The sequence below is a fragment of the Epinephelus fuscoguttatus genome, linkage group LG6 (assembly GCF_011397635.1).
Source record: "Epinephelus fuscoguttatus linkage group LG6, E.fuscoguttatus.final_Chr_v1".
Taxonomy (NCBI): domain Eukaryota; kingdom Metazoa; phylum Chordata; class Actinopteri; order Perciformes; family Serranidae; genus Epinephelus; species Epinephelus fuscoguttatus.
The window spans coordinates 16,005,388-16,024,665 of NC_064757.1; the positions used below are offsets into that span (position 1 = coordinate 16,005,388).

Here is a 19,278-nt window from a genome sequence, read left to right on the forward strand (position 1 = left end):
ACTGGGGAGCAAGCACAGACCTTCTCTTTTTTCACCCATGCTATTTCACAATGTAGACAGAAATCTGCAGGGTCATTGCCTTCAGCTGTAAAAGCCAAATGAAAGCTTGAAAAACAACACCCGAATCGCCCTAATTATTTACTTAAAGAAAGCCACAGCAGCTACTTCCTGATAACAAATAACTTTCGTCTCACCCAGTGATGAAGGGAAGAGCGTAAAATTGCTGTAAGAGGCAGGGCCTGGTAGCACTTACTTAAGTATTTACAATTCATGCCATTCATACAGCTACTGGCAAGTGTTATACTTACTTGTCTTCATTTCACCTACTCGACAGCTACGGTCGTTACTTTACTGATTATTTTACATATGAAGTGACATTATGTGATCAGTTCATATGATACCCACAAATAAATCACTCCACCTCCAACAGCTATATTTAAGTGGGACTATGTGACTTCTGAAATGATAAATAATGGTCATTTGACATAATTAGACATAAAACATCTTTGATCAGTTCAGTACAGGCTATAAGGAATTCACAGCCTTACTTGTTCTGTTATGACCGTAGCTTAATGTGCAGTATTTCGGCTCACAGGAAGTGCTCCTAACTTTTTCTGAACAGCATCAAATGGCAGAAGTGGCAATTACAAGAAAACAATAAATGCTAAAACATATTGTAAAAGTAGCACAAGAAGAGAAGATGCATAAAGTCAGCAAACCAACTCAGTAATATCATTTACAGCGCTACCTAAAGCCTGCTAACCCTAGTTACATAACCCACCATTATGACAGACAGTAAGACTGTTGCAGCAGAATGTCTGAGCGAGCATTAGTTCATTTTGAATTTATTTTGAATTTCATTTGTAAGAGGAGAATATGTTATTTCTTCTTTCAAAAGTTACACAGTCTGGCTTTAATCCGTCAGTGATAATGATATAACACACAGTGGTGGAAGAAGTAGGCCTATTTACATTCTTTATTCAAGGAAAAGCAGCAATACCAGTGTAAAGATTACAACCACTATGAGAAAAATGTGCTATAAATAAATAAAACAATGCCGAAAAATGGTCTCTATTAGTGTATTACTGTATATTATTACTCTCTATATATATATTATAGTCATATTTTATGCATGTAGACCTATGTGCGAGTACCATTTTGGTAAATGAGATCATGCTAGCAGGTAGTTCAATCTCTAAGAATGCATGGTATTTTATAAGTTTATCATATTTTTTGTGTGTTACTCTTAACTTTAAACTTTAAAGTAACTGTTAACTATAGTTATGTCCCTCTGTCTTATACTGGAGTAAAAAAAACAAAAAAAAACAAAGAGGCAAAAAAGTGTGTACTTAAGTAAATGTTCACTTTCCACACATGCTAATTGACAGGGGCCATTCTGCTTGTATAATATTAGTACTAGTATTTTAACTACGTATACTTGTGTTTTGCTGAAAATGTTGCCAAATGTGTTTTTACAGCTCATACTTAAAGGTCCAGCGCGTAAGATTTAGGGGGATTTAATGGCATCTAATGGTGAGGATTGCAAATTGCAAGCATTCAAAACTTCTCACGGTTAGAATTCCTTCAGTGTTTATTGTTCAGGACATTTTTATTGGAAGCCAAATTATCTACAGAGGTCTCTGTCTCTCAAAAACAAACGGACCCTGTGATTAAAACCGGTAAAAACACTAAATTAAGTAGTTTCATGTTAAAAAAATCAGTGGGTTTTTGGACGCTCTCTTCACAGAAGGGCTGCTAATAAGGTGGCTGATGTGAAAATGCAAATGGCCCTATCGAGAAGTTCGGTCCGTCCATTCTGGGCTATTGTAGAAACACGGCTGTGCAAAATGTTGATCTTCATGGACTAAGACCCGTTCCCTTTGTAGATGTAAACAGCTCATTCTAAGGTAACGATAACACAACCGTTTTTATTTTCAGCTGATTAGACAACAGAGAAAACATACTTATATTACGTCCCATTTGTGCCAATATAGCCCCTAACTCACACACTGGACCTTTAAGTAAAGAATCATAGTATAGAAGCTTGTATTGTAGGCTACACCTAAATACAAAAAATACTAATCATCTAACACTTCATGTCCGTCACGTGGTGATCACAGTTCAGACAGTACATCAGAGTGAGTGGTGCTGAGTGTAATGTTTCAGAAAAGACACCATGAATGATTATTACAAAGAGCAGATGAGCATTTGAGTTCTTAAATTAACTTACACAGGACAACTGTTCACACTGGCCACACAATTGCAGTGCAGACAATAGTAGACTTGAGTTTTAATGGATCTGACATCACCTTCATTTGGGTCTGTAAATTCCTGTAGGGCAACATAAGCAGAGCAGTATAGGTTTAGGGTCTGTGCACACAGCCTTGAGTTGAGCGTCAGCATCTACTGAGCAGGAAACAATGACATCAGAGAGGGAGAGAAAGAGAGGAAGAGAGTTGGGGGAGGGAAGGCGAGACAGAGTAAGAAATGCTGTATTCCAGCAGGCTCACTAGGTACAAATGGAAACAGATTCATAAAACCCCATCCTGCTCTTTTCTCTTCACTCTCACTGAGCATGTGGATACCTCACTACTCCAGCAGGATATCTGACACATAACTGATGTGTGTGTCATATTATTTACCAATTAATGGACTCCTGAGTGATGTAATTCAAGCTGTGTCTTGCATTTGTCCTTTGCTCTCCACTGAAACCACGTGCACATCAAAGAACGCTAATACAAGAAGAGACAGCACGGCAAACTATTAGCAGATATGAAAAATGGCTTATGGAACTGTGATTTCGACACAGATTAGCTATAAAAAGGTTGGCTGAAATATTTTTCCATCCTGTGTGTGCTGTGATTCAGCAGGTCCACCACAGCCTAGTCATCTGGCAGTGCGGGACTGGAGCCATGAGTCTGATTAGGCACAGATGTAGGAGAACGAAGTACCAAGATTCCTTTGGAGGCATCCCAAATTTATTGACCCAGGACCAAAATCCCCCTTTCTTCGATCAGTTGCAAATATTTCAACATTGTACTGCAGTGGCTCTGTGTTATGGCAACACAAGGGAAGACTATTTACTACAATTTCTGTTTAATAGTGCCACGATGACGTCTTATTAAGTAATTTGTTTCCCTGATGAAAGATGAAGCGCAAACCGAAGAACCTTGGACTGTGGCTGAGACTTTCAACAGTGTCTACACAGCCTGCCAGTACTGGTGCTCCTCCCTAATGATGAAGCACCAGAGGAACTTATGAGGTTCACTTAAAACTAAACAACCAAAAGGAGGATAAATAAGGATCAGGCTTAGATTTCACAGGAGTTAACTGACACTGCCTTGAAAGCTAAAGCACTAGTTGGATGTGTGTCATGACGTGTAAATCAAACTTTAAGTTCTACTACTGAACAGAATAGAGTTGGGCTGATTCTTTGTGTAGCCTGCATGGCTGCATGAGGGTATTTTACAGTACTACAATTCATAAAACACTGTCTGAATAATGCAGCACCTGTAGACTGTACTATGTTCTCTTATAGCTTCAGTCCTTAAGTTGCAGATCTATCAAAGTGTGCACTCTAGTGGCTGAATTACAGAAAATCTACAGAAAAGCTGAAGACCCCCTACAAACCACAGCTGTGCCCCAATTCCAAACTACGTAGTAATTCTACGCAGTTTTTGAGTACTCAAGAATGATGGGATGCATACTGTTGATTTCTGAGTGTGCTGTTGAAGTACAATAACACCCCACAAAGAAAGGCTGTGCACAGCTGAAAAAAATTACAGAAGTTTGAAAATCGAATTGATATATAAAAAAATGTATTAAATCTGCAACAATTCTGACAAACAATCATTTTAGTTGTTTAATTTAGCAGAAATGTAAAATATTCACTCATGTTAGCTTTGCTGCTTTCTGTCTGTCTCTGACAGGGCTCTAAGAACTTTTAATGGCTTTTTAAATATTATAAAGACAAAACAATTAATCATTTAACTGAAACAAAAAAATCCTCAACAGATGAATTGATAATCAGGGTCCCCACACCTTCTCATACATCCAGTTTGAAGAGTTTTCATACCCAGTTCCCTCCAATTCAAGGATCTAATATGACATAGTTCAAGACACTGACCAGGGTTAAATGCAGTTACAGTACTGAGAATTCCAATAATGAATACCAGCAGGCTCTACAGAGGCTCAGACCACTATTAAAAAAGTAAGGCTTGAATGTGTGAACACCTCTCAACTGTCCTGTGTAGATGGTGGCAGGCAGGGTTCAATACCGTAAAACTTCAATTAATAGCCTGGGCTATTATTTGCTTAAATCAATGAAATCAATTGGCCTATATTTGGGACAGGCCTTTAATTCCTTTCAAAAAGAAAAAGTATGAATATTACTTGTCTCAAATTTCAGTTTCAGATAATATATCAATTATGAATCATTCATTTGATCTAGCTCAGACAGAGAACACATTCAGAGAGTGAGTGAGTTACAGCACTCAAGGATTACTGCACCTGGCATACTGACACAACACCACTTTATCCTGTTAAAACAATACTCACAACTTGGAATAATTTTTGAGTCTTTTGATCTGAAGACCCTTACAGACTAAAGGGACTGGGTGTTTTATTGGGAATCGGCTTTTAATTGAAGTTTTGCTGTACTAACTTTTTTACCACATGCCATCATGGGTAGTGGATTCCAAAATCTACCAGCCACTCAATAGATTGCCATTGTGTTTTTGGCTGCTGAGTGAAGCAAAGTGAAGCAAATCTAGCAGCTACTTGCATATTTTACCAATATAGCCTGTTTACAAACATTAAGTAAAAAAATATATCAAAAGAACTTAAATTTCCATTCTTGCACAAAATATATAAATTCAAGCACGTTCAACAACCCATGTCTACATATATTTTCAAAAACTTTCAAGGCCTTGGCTTTCAAGAATTTCACGGACCCACAGAAACCCTGGATAATGAAAAAAAAAAAAAAGAAAAAGAAAAAAAAAGTTAGCCTTAAAATGCGTATGGTGGTGAGAAAGCTCCAGGAAGATCTTGCAAAACACAAAAGAAGTTATACATCTTTGGAGAATACTTTTGCTTTCTCCTTGGAAAATTGAACTGGCAGTGACACTCGAAAGGCATGGTGGAACAATACAGTAAAATATACTGATCTGTTGTGTACTGACACAGGGAAAAATATAGTGTGAAAATTTGTATTTACATAGGGGTTCATTGATTCCACAGAGAAAATATATTAGTTTTTAAACAGCATTTATTTAGCTTTCTCCATACAATACATTTAATGTACAACAGCACATATTGTATTCTGAAATAACTCTCAGTATAAAATAGGGCTTCTACAATCAAGGTACAGTCATAAAATGCTCTGAGGGACATGACGACGACGGCAACAGTAAAACACCTTCATATAAAGCGCAGGATATTGAGAGAAGTGATTGTATTTGCCAAGCTGCTGCTGTAGGAAGCAGAACTTCACACACCTCTCAGAGCATCCGACATCCTGCAAGAACCCGTTTTTTTTTTTTTTGTAATTTCTCTTGGTTCTGGTTTCACAACTGAGGAGATTCCAAACAATGATCAACGCATAAGAATATGATCTATTACAACTGCTGAAAATATAACTTTTGGTAATATGAGAGGATAAATCAGGCCTTGTTTGGATACTGAATATATATACCAAGGTCAAAGCATACACCGTATTATGACTGCTAATCAAGCCTATATCTTTACAATCATATATTGAACTGTTGGTTTGTGACTGTAGCTGTAAAGACTGGATTGTTTCTGAGTGTTTTCTGGACATCAAACACTTAAACACAGCAAAAGTATACTGTACTATCACTGAAGCCACAAGAAAACCAGCTTATTTCAAACATGGTAAACATCAGCCAATTATAGATTGTTTTTAAGAGGATTTTTAATCATCTGCAGATGTGTATCAGAGCATGTGTGGGCCTATAATAGTGTCTATAAATGTGTCTTTAAATAGAATACACATGACATTGACCAGCTTTCGTGTTAGTTTGCTATTACGTAGTGCTTCAGGTGTTGAATATACATTATATAACATGTCCAATTGGTATGAGAGAAGGCCTAGGTATAAGGAAACGTAAAAAGATAGTCTGACTGAGAGGCCAAACAAACAACAGGAGAGAGAAAGGAGAGATTTGTCTCAAGTCTTGAGGTAAGCAATGTGTTTCAGTATAATGCCCTACAGACAATCATACAGTTACAATCATTAATTCTCTATATACAAACTTCCTGATTTACATACACTGTACTGCTCCTCAGTTTAAAATTTAATAGAACTAAATGTGAGATCATATCCGTGGTGCAATCGTTTTTTTTTTTTGTTTTTTTTTAAAGAGTGAGGAGGGGACTCCACGAAGCCTGTTTCATGAGGTGGGCGCTAATGAACAATATGGCTATTGAAGATGGCCTGTTTCCTCTTGCATACGTCACGCATACTATCAAATATCTACAACAGTGCAAATTTTTCCTGTTCAGTCAAAAACACTCGCAAACAATTGGCTAAACTACATCAGCTCATTTTTGAAGTTATATGGTGGAGATGGCACAGTACAACCATCTGAGTACATGTTGACACAGAACATGTACGTGCCTGCACGTTGAATGTATATATCAATTAGGCCTGCGTGTTTTAGGGGGGTCACATCAACTCTGTTTACTGCGTTACATGAATGGAGGAAGTCTACTGTGGCACAGTGGCTCAAATGAAAGAAGAAGAAAAAAAGGAAGCGAGGACAAACCAGCGCTCTACCCCACATGGCTCCACTGGATGTAGGCACCGTTTTTACTGTTACCTTCTTAGAAGACAAGGTTGAGCTCAATAACATGTCAAGCTTATCCCACATCTCTCCAAACATACGCTGCACCACCTAAATGTGTGTCTACTGAAGGAGGCTTGATGCAAATACGAAATAAATGTGCTATAGTAGTAACAGTTTGCGCACTCATTGACACTACAGACTGTAACTGAGACATGACATCAACAAGCTTTACGAAGAGGAGGAGGCTATAGGATGCTACAGTACTAGTGCTACCTGAACATGCTACAGATTGAGACTACAATGATGGGAGATGGTTTCACATTAGCACAAAGCAGGAACCAGCTTTGCTGAGGAGCTTTGCCCATCCTAGGCCACAGTGCTGCTGACTCCAGCTGTGTCCAGAACCAACATCTGTTTGTTTGTTTTTTTAAAAATGCTAACCAAAGAATGTGTTCTTTGTTTTAGGACAAATCTTGTCCACGGAAATGTTATGTACCATTTTTAAAATGATAAGTACCGTCATTGCAGCTTGATGGATCAAGTACTTAGTAAAGCTGGCTTATTGTGTGCAGAGGAAAGCACCCCATCTGTAGTCAGTTCCTGTCATACGACACACACACGCGCGCACACACGCACGCACACACACACACACACACACACAAATGCATTCACTTGCACAAGCGCACAAACCCTGAAGTTAGGAACGATTTCTATCGTCACACAGCACTATCGTTTTGATTATCATTGAGTGAGAGCTGGGATTGCATACTGTACCATACATCTCCGAGGAGAGGCACCCTTCATCAATATCAGCTCATTCATTTTATTTCTCACACACACATACGCACACACACACACTGGAATAAATTTTTAACTGGTCAAAAAAATTACAATCACATGCTTTGTAACGGAATGTAGAGAAAGCTCATACCAGACCTTCCACTTCAGCTGGGACCAAGCCAAGCACACAGACTCTGTTAAGAAGTGTCTCCTTGGCTTTAACCGCGAAAACTTAAGAATTCAGATTTTGAGACGTTCTTGACAGTGGAATTTAACAGTGTTAAAAATCCCTCTCACGGCCACTCAGCTATCTGTTTACTGAAGGGATTTTATACATAACTGTGAAGTTATGACAGCTACCATTCAGAGAGGACTAAAAAAAGTTACCATTTTAATTAAAAATAAATTTCCCCCATATTCAGACCCCTGGCAACCATGAGTACACCAACATCTGGCTATACCGCCACACATCTGGAAGTGTCCATTTTTGTACATCTTTCACATGACATATATTTAATTGACGCTCTGATAGAGAAAGCAAAGTGATCAGACTTTCAAAGCAAGCTGCATTCAAAGTCTACTGTGTGAGATATTTGAGAACAACATGTACTGGCAATTTCTGTTCCCCACTTAAAAAAAAAAATTCTGTAATCTACCAAGGTTTTCTATCTGATGCTCTTCAGTCAAGCTGAGAGAAAACCTGCTTCTGTTTGCTCTGTCGCAGGGCTTGAAACTAGTTCATTTCTCTCTTATCACCATAAAGTTAACAGAGCATTTAACAATATGCCTGACAATGCCGCCCTCAGCTTGTATCATGAGCTGTCAGCGTGCTCCCGTGATGGAGCCGTATCTCAGAGCGAGAGAGAATGTCAAACCTGTTAAGAAGCCGCTCCATCCCATGCTCCCCCCTCTGCAATGCTAATTTACCCTGACTGAGAGATCCTAGGGACACAAGTGTGTACGTTTTGACCTTCTAGGCAGGTAGAGTTTAATCAGTTTGGCTACTAAATCCACAAAAAAAAGTGCACACACATTCACTTTGTTGTTTTTGTGACATCTTGTGTTTCTGGCCCGCATCAGCTCTTTATATTTGTCTGTTCTTTGTTTAAAAAAATAAATTAATCAATTTAAAAAAACCAAATATAACTCTGAGAGACCTCCAAGCTTAATCTGATGAAAGTGCAGCACCCCAGCGTCAGTGGAAGGAGTGGAAGTGTTTCAGTAGGTTCAGATAGCAGGTCCTAGATCAGGGACTGGTGGGGTTCTAGCTCTCTGAGAGTAAGCCACTCATACATACCGAGATAGATGTACTCACAAACAGGATTGCTAACACAAACACACACACATAGCATGCACGCACACTCATGTACCCATGCACGCACACGCACACACGCACACACACACACACACACACACACACACACACACGCACGCACGCACACACACAGTCTAGCTTAGATGAGTCTGGCCTCTCCCTCCATGTCTGGCGGTAGATCACACACTCCCGTGAAGTGCAACTCCTTTCCCTTGCTTCCCTGTCCCGTCCCAGCTCTGGCCCCCAGGCTAGGAGAGGGCTGTTGGGCCTGAGGGTCTGGCGACGTCCCACGGGGGATTCCACCTGCCCGCCTCTCTTTCAGGAAGACCTCAAGTCGGCGCAGCATCTGCTTGGGGTTCTTTTTGGCAAACAGCTCCACTTCTGAGGGGTTAGAAACACAGAAACGGTGGGACTCATGCTGCGATGACAATCTGTGTTCAACTGTGCTTCTGAGTGTTGCGTTCAATGCATAGACCCATGGTTCATGTTTTAAAGGAAGAGTTCGACATTTTTGAAAATACATGACAAGAGTGATACCACGCATGAATCTGAAACATGGCGACCACCTTCTCATTTCACTCTCAGTTGGCAAAAAGCAGGACAAAACATGCAGTTAAAAGAATACAACCACTATAACTTCAACAATTTAGCATTCCTCTAACATTCTTGGACTACTGATGTACAAAGTCTAAATCAATGCAGCAGAACCAGAGATATCATCTTTTCAATTTCACACATTCTTCTAGTTTGTCAAAACAATACCACATGTCATTGGGGATTCTGATGTATTATGCTAGTAGCCAGTGACTCATGTGGCCTCAATAATAGAATCCAGTAGTATCTGTAATACCTAGACCCAACCATTGCTGACTCAATCCCAATTTCCCAAGGAAATTTTATCTGATTTCAGGCAGCTCCCTCTGGAGCCAGGCTTTATACAACTGTTTTCTCATTTGCAGTGGTCCTCCCAAAGACCTGTCAACAGACTTTGATATGTAAAAATGCTGGAGCCCCCTTTGCTGATGGATTATCATATATATATAAAAAAATACAAACAACTCTAATACATGCAACATTGTCACCACAATACAAAGCATGTGCTACACAATGATAGATCTACAAATGAATGAACAAGGCTGATTTCAAAGTGCTTAGTAATAGTGGACTCCATCCGCCATTTTCTTTACCTTTCAGTACAAAGCCAGAGTCAACAATGGTCTTCTGTTGGGTCTTCCACAGTTGGTACAGGTGCAAATATGTGGCAACGTAGAACTCATTCAGCACACCAACCACTTGCTGACGACGATTGCACTCCCTGCCGTGAGCGAAGACAGGGCATTGGTGGAGAAATACAGTGTGACAAATAGACAGCAAGCCAAACACATACTCAAGAAGGTGCAGTAAAAAGAAAACTGAGGACCAGTGACTCACTTGGACAAGGCTTCCTCTCTGAGTACTTGCAGAGCAATGCGGGTCATGTTGATTGACATCACACTGAATGGAAAGTTCTAAAGCAGAGAAAATACACAAGGAAATTTTGGTCCACAAGGAGTGCTTACAGAGGCTACAGGAGTAAGGCCTGAAACAGGCTCGTCTTGTGGCTGACTTTATTGATCCCTGAGGGGAAATTCTCTTTTTCGTTCTAGTTCCCTCTGCGGGGAGGACAAAGGTCAGGGTCAGCTACAAAGTAGCACGCCTTGAGTGGGAGATGTGACAGTGTCTCTGAAGGATTAGTGAAATCTGATTCCTGAATAAAACACATGCATACACACATTGTTTGACATGAGCAAATTGCCTTACAGGGGTGTCTTTTATGACCTGCTGATACCTGTGTAGGGTGTTGTGATAACTTGAAGATGTCTCTAGCCAACGGTAGAGTCTCTGGGTCCATCACAAAGTACAGCGTATGCATCAGTCCCAGAAAACCAGTGCCACGTAGGTCAGTGGCTGGGTCTGTACCTGCAGTGCAGCAAAAAAACAAACACAGAGACAACAAAACAATACATTGAGTCATAGTGTTTCCTTGTTTGGTGTAAATATTGTCAATAATTTTGGATAAAGATCAGTATCTGAGGCAAAGGAGTGTACAGGTATCTTACCCTGAAAGCCGATGTTTTCCCAGTGAGCCCCATAGCGCGGACAGTCCAGCCTGCTGCCAATCAGCCGCTTATAAATGGTCTGAAGGACACGCATGTGGACTGTTTGGCTGTTGTCCACATGGCCTATAGAAAACACACACACACAAATATGCAGTGAAAATCACTGAGTGGTTTATTAGAAACATTCCAGAGTATACACATGGTGGGATGATTATACAAACAGGCCCAGCAAACACAAACTCACACTGTGCGATGGCAAAGACCAGATCCCTCTCCTCCAGAAGCTCCCTGTGCAGCCGTGGAGGTCCGAAGAGGAAGTGTGTGATCGCGGCCAGACCTGTTCTGCGAATGGTTGGCTGGATGTTCTTCTACAGATGAGGAAGGCAGAAATACAATACCACTTTAAAATTATAGTTAGAACTATCAACTAAATTATTAAACACATCCACAAGTAATCCACTTGATTCTAATTTGAATATTTTATCAGGCCTTCATTTCTTTATTTTCTTCCTCATTTCAAATTTCCTTTGTTTCACAAGTAAATGTTTCCAGCACCTCCCTTCCTATTCCTGGAACGCTTTTACTGTGAAGACATCAAACTCAAAGTGTGCATATAACCCAAAAATCTTTCACTGATATTTAGGCAAGGACTAGCCTTTATTTGTTCCAACAATCCACTCCTCCTGCTATCATTCGAGAGTTGGCCATTATTGAAATGTCAGCTCTTATTTGAGAATTTTGGATATGCAATGTTCCTTACCAGCAAGTCCCCGAGGTCTGTGGTCTGGAAGTACTGCAAGGCTTCGTTGAAGGAGATGATCGGGGTCGGGTTTGAGTCCTCAGTGAGAGCTGGGGAATATTACAGACAAAGTTACTCTTTTAGAACAGCAACTTACAGACAAAACAGTTAAAGTCACTGTCATCTTATCTAGGGCTGCACAATATGAGGAATATATGAGATAATGTTGTTGAATATCATGATATTACTTAAAAAAAACAAAAAAAAAACAGATATTGAAGTGTACTCAGTTCTGCCTTTCTGCTGCTTTCAGTGTATAGCTTTCCTTTATTTAACAAATTGAACTAAACACAAAAGACACAAAACAGTTTATTACTGGTACTCTCTAACTAACCAAAGAAGTGCCTGCAGTCTTTAGCTATGTGTTTATTGCACAAGTTGATATCGTGATGATGATGATGATGATACAAAAACGACATATTGTGCAGCCCTAAACTTGATGCAAACAGGTGAAACGGTCTCCCAATCCCAAATGGATCCAAGGGGAAGGGGAAGAAATGGAATTGGTCCAAGGTCTGTAAGGGCTTAGGGCTTGAGTCAACGAGTCTGTAAGGGATCCATTTGGGATTGGGGGAGTGAGATGCATCTGACCTGGTTGGACGCTCTCCAGAGCCTCCCACTCCTCCCTGGCCTTTTCCAACTCCACATTGTCCTCTGTAGGGATAATTTTAAAAATGTAGATAAGAAAACAAACACCCAATTTTGTCGCACACTCTCACACAAACAAACAAACTTCACCAGAAGCACTGATTGGGAATGAATATCTACTCAGCCAATCTGCTATGGTGCACTGGCTGACACCCATCCAGTTCATCATCAGTCATAAATCCTTCCAGTCTTACAGACCTGCATCACTCAGAGTGCCACTGAGACCCTGTGCCTCCTCCAAGCTGCCAACCTGCACTCCTAAGGGAAATTTTATCTGCACCAGCTGCCTGGTATCTAGGATACACTGTCTCTCATTCCTGTGGGAAGACGATGTGAGACAAAAGAGAGGTTGTGTGAGAGTATGTGTGTGTTACCTGCAGGTTTAGGCTGGTCCCCTCCGGCTGCCAGGGTCTGCAGAAGACCATTCTGCTTCAGTGCTGAAATCTGGACAATCACCAAACAATGGATTACCTCATGTTCCAGGAGGGAGACGTTGGGTACAGTGAGATGCTAAGAATGAAACTGAATTACCGGCAAGGATCTGAGTGGTGCACTGCCGTTGGTGTGGTCTTTGACATTATGACTAATTATCAGTCCGTTCATGACCTGAGAAGACAAAAGTTAGCATTTTCAATATCTAAACACTTGCAAAGAAACTACGATGGATCAGTTAGAAGAGATTTGTACTCACAGGCTTATGGTTGGAGTGTCCATTGGTGATATCCTCTAATGGTTTACATTCACGGGACAAACCATTCAGGCCCTGACAGGGGGGTAGCAGCAACACAGAGCAGATGCTTCAGACATGTACACAATGTAAAAATAGTGCAGCTTTCACTGCTTTAAAGACATGCAAAATTCATCATAATTGTTTGCTCTATTATGTTCTCACTTTTGGTCATTCTGGCATCCCTGAAAACTAAAACTACGTGAAACATATTTAGTGCAGCACACCAAATAAATCTCAAAATGGCCTCAGAAGTAAAGCACGTGCTAACACTTCTGGGTTTTTTTTTTTAAGTATGCATTTTGTGTTGATGGATTTAGTGAGGGCAGATTTAGTAACTCAAGGGTGTACTTCCTCTGAAGAAAATTGTCCCTGCCCTGTTACATTGCATCCAGCCAGGCAGGGGATATACTTATCCAACTGTTTACAAAAGAAGCAATACACAAGGATAGAAGCCAGGGAGCAATAAGTAATGTTACGGCTGGAAAACCAAGCTGGGGATAAGGGAAATGCCCTGTCAGGTGAAGCCATAGCAACATGCCAAGCCAGCCAGACCGGAGATTACAGCTAAAGCAGAGGGACAACTGTTGACCTTAGGCCTTAAGTTAAACACGTGTGACAGAACTTCTTAAACACATTAGCTCTTAATTGTTTATTATACAACAGTGTGATACAAGAAAGGAAAATTTATCTCTGAGGGTGACTACATCAGTATGGCAACAGGTGCAAGACGGCACTGACTTCTATTCTGTTGACAAACACAGCAGGTGTTGCTGTCAAGCTTTGTTTTAATGGGGTTAAGTTGCTGTAAACCCAAACACTGGAATGAGATTAAAAAGTCACAAACTTGAGGACCAAAGGTGAAATATTACCTCAGAGAGGGTTGTGACATCAATGTCTTCTTCCATTGCATATGAGTGTGTTGGCTGGCGAGTGTGTTCCTGATCGTGGCCTCTAAAGGCTTCTGTAGTCATGGACTGAGATGGGCTGAGGAGCTGATGCAAGGACCACCATGATTTCCGTAGAGCACATTTGTAGTGACTGCAAATATCTACACTTTTCTCCTTTTCTCCTCATATACATAGAGAACTCAACGTCCAAAGTCACCAGTATGATTTCCCAAAACTGTCACTGGCAGAGGAAATGCATACTGTGCACATCATATTTTCTTCTTCTGTGTAATAGCGATGACTGTGGGGTTCTGATGGCAGCCTGGTTTTATTAGCTACTCTAAAGTCTAACCTTGAGTGTGCACTCTGACAGGAATATGCAGGTATCAGTCCACAAGAGCTGACAGGAAGAAACGGCTATCCATCAGTGCAGAAGTTTCCTGGAAACCTGCCTCCTTTCTCTCCTCCACAGATCCACTTGGCCAGTGGCTCCACTCCTTAGCCCCATCAGACGTACGCAGAAGCTGGATAATGACATTGCTTTTCAGGGCTGGGCTTTCCACGTCCGAGACACTTCATTACTTTGGCACTCAAGACAAATCCAGTATGCACCTAGAGGTACCAGTACAGTTGTGCACTAACGCTATGTTATGTCTTCAGCCTCACATGAAACTGCAGCACATGTCCAAAGTGAGAAGTGAAGGTGTCCAGTGAGATGTGGGTCATGGATAGAGTTGTTGTTTGGTCAGAGTCCTGAGGAGGGGCTGTCATATGTACATAATATCTGAAAACTAGAACAAAAAGAATGATTAAACTGCACAGAGTTAGTAAACATTTACCAGTGAGAAACACACTTACATGATAATAGTGCTGTTGAAAACATCAATTTATTGATACATATTGATACGAAGCGGTTTCAATACTCATTTTCTGCAGTACAGATACACAGGTACCTGCTGCGTTTCTCTTGTTTACTACTCTCGACTACAAACATACATGGCCTTGTAATATTTATCTTTTCATTTAAAAAATGTAATTGTAACATTAATACTGAATATCAACATTTTTTTAAGGTACTACCGAAGTTAGGAATTCCAGTGTCGTGACAAGACTACATAATGGTGCATAAAAATGTGAAGCAAAATATAAGTTTAACCATGTCAAAACTGATTTAAAGAATACTTTTAAATATAAACTATTAACTATATTGCACTAAAAAGTTGTCCTTTGTATACTGTCTATGTACGTTTTTTGCCAAAGCAATCTAAATTCAGTAGCGTAAAGTAAATTACTCAATTACTATACCTAAATACAAATTTGAGGAAGTTGCTCTTTAACTGAACCATGCTACTTTATACTTTTACAACAACAACACTGCAATTAGGGTTACAACAGTTTGAGATTTTCATGGAATGATAACCGTCTCAGAAAATATTGTGGTTTCACGGTATCAGGGTATGGCAGAATTATTATCATGTCAGAATGATCCTCAAAGGAATTAAAATAGAAATGTTATTTTTGGTTAAACAAACTTAAAACCATTTTTAATCGAAGTGCGTGAAAAAAGTCTCACTTTTAAAAGTAACTAAAATAAAGTTAACATTTTCTGTCTGTTTGTTTTGTCAATATCGTAGATAAGCAAATGTACACCTTGCGATAAACGTCAATTTTAACATCACGGTACGCCTTGAAACGGTACACTGTTGCAACTCTAACTGCAATTTACCCCATTTATTTGACAGCTGTAAAAGTTACAGAGATACAATTTTATGTAAATAAGATTTTACGTAAATAACACTTCAGGAGTTCAACTACAAAGCTGTGATGCTGCTCCCCTATGAGCAAGAGTGCAGCCTCAGATCCTCGGGCAGGGCTCTGCTGGCTGTTCCTCAATCCTGGCTCAAAACTAAAGGTGACGGGGCTTTTGTGGTCAAGGCCCCCCCAGCTCTGCAACTCCCTGCCTGAGAGTGTGAGGCTTGCAGAATTGCTGCCATCTTTTACATCACTTTAAAACATATCTGTTACTTTTAGCACACTGTTTATTTCATATATATCATATTTTATATGATTTGTTCATCTTATAAAGTAATTTGGTATTGGATTATATTACTTTTATATTATTCTAATCGATTACATTTGACTCATTTCATTTGTGCAGTCTTCAGGGCACTTAGTTGTTAGCTTTGCTGCTTCATTGGTGGTATTTACCTTTATTGTTGGGATTCCTGTTTCTTTGTTATTCTTAAAATTGCCGAATGTTATTTGCTGAAATCCAGCACTGTTTTACATCTGGGTTCAACCATGCAAAGCACTTTGTAACTTTGATTTAAAAAGCACTTTATTATTTTATTATTATCACGTAGCTTAATGTTATGTACTGGAGTAAAATACCCATGAAACAGTCAGGAAACAACTAAATGCTAATTACACATTACCCAACTAAATGGGCATTTAGTTTCTGCGTTGAGTACTTTTATTTTTGATGCTTTTGTAGTTTCTTTTGAGTGACACTTCAATGCATGACTTCTACTTGTAATATGGAATGGAGATTTTTTACTGTAAGTTACACTATTACTAACACTCCACTGCTGTCTAAATCACAGGAAGATTTTTTAAAAGCCTTAAATGTGTTACACAGGAGTGTCAAAGTCCAGCACCGCAACGTACAAGCTCTGTGTCATGACAGAAATCACAGAAATGTACCGAATAAATCCAACTTTGTGAGATGACAGTCGCCTCCTGTACCATATCACCGCTCTGACAGCTTCATAGCGACCTAACGTCAGATAGCTAACATTATCTGTAGCAACCAACAAGCTAGCAATATGTCAGCTAGCAACCCCGCAGGCACAAAGACGCAGCTACAGCTCCTTGTCACACCGACAATGCACTATCCGCACACACTGCATGCAAGCCGGCCAAAATTAGCCGCAATTAGCTGTACAATTTATGCCATGAATATCAAGTGCAATTATGCAGTTGAGAGCAAGCTAACACAAGAAAAGCCAGCTGTCAGGCTAACTAACGGGCTAGCAGTAGCTCTATTGAACTGTAACGGGGATGGAGTCTGTGCCCAAATCCGACAGCAACATACGGATTAATCTGCTTTTGTCTATAACGTATATTAAAAACGCTACAAAACATTGCGTGCTGTGGGCTGTCCGACTATATAATGCGATATAAAGCATTAAGAAAGTACCTCAGTTTTTGACTATTTCTCCCTCCAATCTCAGCTTCCCTTCCCCCGTCCAGTGGCCACGGTAATTTCAAGTGCATCCTGGGAATTGTGGTTCCCTTTCGGGCTGTAACTTCATTACGTCATTGCTTTCTCTCTCACAGATATGGTAGGCTCAGAGAGCAGGGAGCCTGTGACCTCCTTTTCTGTCTGCACCTCCCTTCAGCACATACTCTTCTTTGCTTAAGATACAATGAAGAGTGTCATTATTTCTCTAAATCTAATTATGAATATATCAATTATTAAAGATTTTTTTTTTAACTTAGGGACTGCTCTGTAGCTACTTCAAGGGTGGGGTGCCTGGTGGCTTTTTTTTTTTTTGACACTCCCCAAAGCTACATTTATTTTTGCTTGAGCCTCCCTGAATTACTGGCAGAAAATGAATGACAACCCCCACCCCCACCATACATTAATTAAGCTATTAGATTTTTTTTAAACTTACTTAAGTTAGAAGTTGAAGATGAAATCTGAAGTTGAAAAAAAGCCTTGGTTTTTCACCCTTGTTTTGCATGCTGGGCAGTTAGTGTTGATAGTTTATTTTGGATGACGTAGAATAAAGTGGTTTTGATGAAATATTACTATGTTAAGCTCAGATTTGGTTCTTTTTTTTTCGGACAGAAGAGTTTGTTGCACATGATGTGTCCAAGGACCACTGGAAATTTAAAAATCCAACGATAATTTCTATTTTTACAGTTTCTGGCTATGATGAATAATATAGTTAGTTCTGGCAATTTCTAAAGAAAACATGAAATTAAATAGTTTTTTGATCAATGGTAAAGTAAATACCAAAACCGAACATTTAAATTTGTATGCCCCTCCCAAGACAAAATGAATAAATAAATAATGAAAAAATAAGTCCCTCTCCAGTGCTTAAAAAATTATTTGACATGCTCCCTCCTTTTTGCACCAACCCCTCCCTCCTCATAAGTAATGAACGGTCCCTTAACCCCCTCTGGAAAGCTTATAAAGTGCAAGGATTTGCCTACATTTCTCCCCAACAGAAAAAAGGCTGACGTTTAGAGTTATGTTTTGGTCAAGGACACACTGATGGAAACTGGATAAAATCATGACATTTAATCGAGGCTCAGACTGCCAGATAACTTGTTTTGTCTTACTGTCCTTATTACATACGGAAGCACTGCACTGAATAATTTTCCCTTTCCTAAGTCAGAATTTCTCCTTTCCTCTCGATACACAAATACAAGAACAAGATCTCCAAGTGGCTGTGCAACTCTCCTCACATCTGCTTATGTTCAGATTTTAAGGGATTTCAAGCAGATGTCAATTATTACCCTCTGGAACATTCTTTCCAGAAAAAAAAATGTTTGTTTTGCATTGCACAAGGCGGCCCTTGGACCTATTCTGCTAAAGTTTGTTTTATTTAGAGGACAATGGAATCAGGATCAACCAAACTGGGCATTTGTCTTGGGCCTAAATTCTCAGAAAGATTATGTAAGGAAGGGGAAAGCAGTCACCACAGCCCACAGGTTACAGCTCACTTCCTATTTCACCTCAGAAACTTTCCTCAGGCCTAACTGGTATGTTATGAATAAATAATTCTGTAGTAGTGCTCGTGAATATCTTGCAGCCAACTTCATCATGTGAGACAGAAGTGAGACCTTGACTCCTAAACCTAACTCATCCTGGCTGCCCATGTAGCCTTAACTACATCCAAGAAAATGTGTTGTTACAAAACATTTTGGATCGACTCACAAAATAGGAAAATGTTACACAACTGGCAATAATGGAGGACAGATTTCCTGTTTGGGATGGAACTCACTGTTACTCGATCTTGGGGAATGTGCTGCTGGCTCACGCTGAACTGCTCGCTGCTGGGCTCCTCACACATCTGAATGGCCAAACACCTGCTCGTTTTGGCAAACTATCAGTCTGAAAATCCATCAAGGAACAGGAAGACATCTTTTTATGAACTACATTTCTCATGGTTTAAAAAAGAGCCTTTGAATTCATCTTTC

At 39.9% G+C, this 19,278-nt stretch overlaps 1 protein-coding gene across 1 annotated transcript; it reads right to left on the minus strand.

The window, feature by feature from the left end:
* Nucleotides 1-5,251: 5,251 nt before the first annotated feature.
* elmod3 (ELMO/CED-12 domain containing 3) lies at nucleotides 5,252-17,362 on the minus strand. The gene is made up of 13 exons (XM_049578958.1): nucleotides 17,267-17,362; nucleotides 14,050-14,858; nucleotides 13,142-13,213; nucleotides 12,982-13,056; nucleotides 12,825-12,894; nucleotides 12,394-12,456; nucleotides 11,764-11,852; nucleotides 11,248-11,371; nucleotides 11,004-11,126; nucleotides 10,733-10,863; nucleotides 10,336-10,412; nucleotides 10,092-10,219; nucleotides 5,252-9,285 (listed from the first exon to the last, which is right to left on the minus strand). Exons 2-13 carry the CDS (start codon nucleotides 14,149-14,151, stop codon nucleotides 9,044-9,046), a joined length of 1,296 nt encoding a protein of 431 aa, XP_049434915.1. The 5' UTR covers nucleotides 14,152-14,858; nucleotides 17,267-17,362; the 3' UTR covers nucleotides 5,252-9,043.
* Nucleotides 17,363-19,278: the final 1,916 nt, after the last annotated feature.

Coding starts and splice junctions, on each gene's coding strand:
- elmod3 (XM_049578958.1), bottom strand. CDS start 14,151: ATGACTACAGAAGCCTTTAGAGGCCACGATCAGGAACACACTCGCCAG. Junction 10,413..10,732: donor TATCACAACACCCTACACAG/GTATCAGCAGGT, acceptor TCTCTGCTTTAG/AACTTTCCATTCAGTGTGAT. Junction 10,220..10,335: donor AGAGAGGAAGCCTTGTCCAA/GTGAGTCACTGG, acceptor CGCTCACGGCAG/GGAGTGCAATCGTCGTCAGC.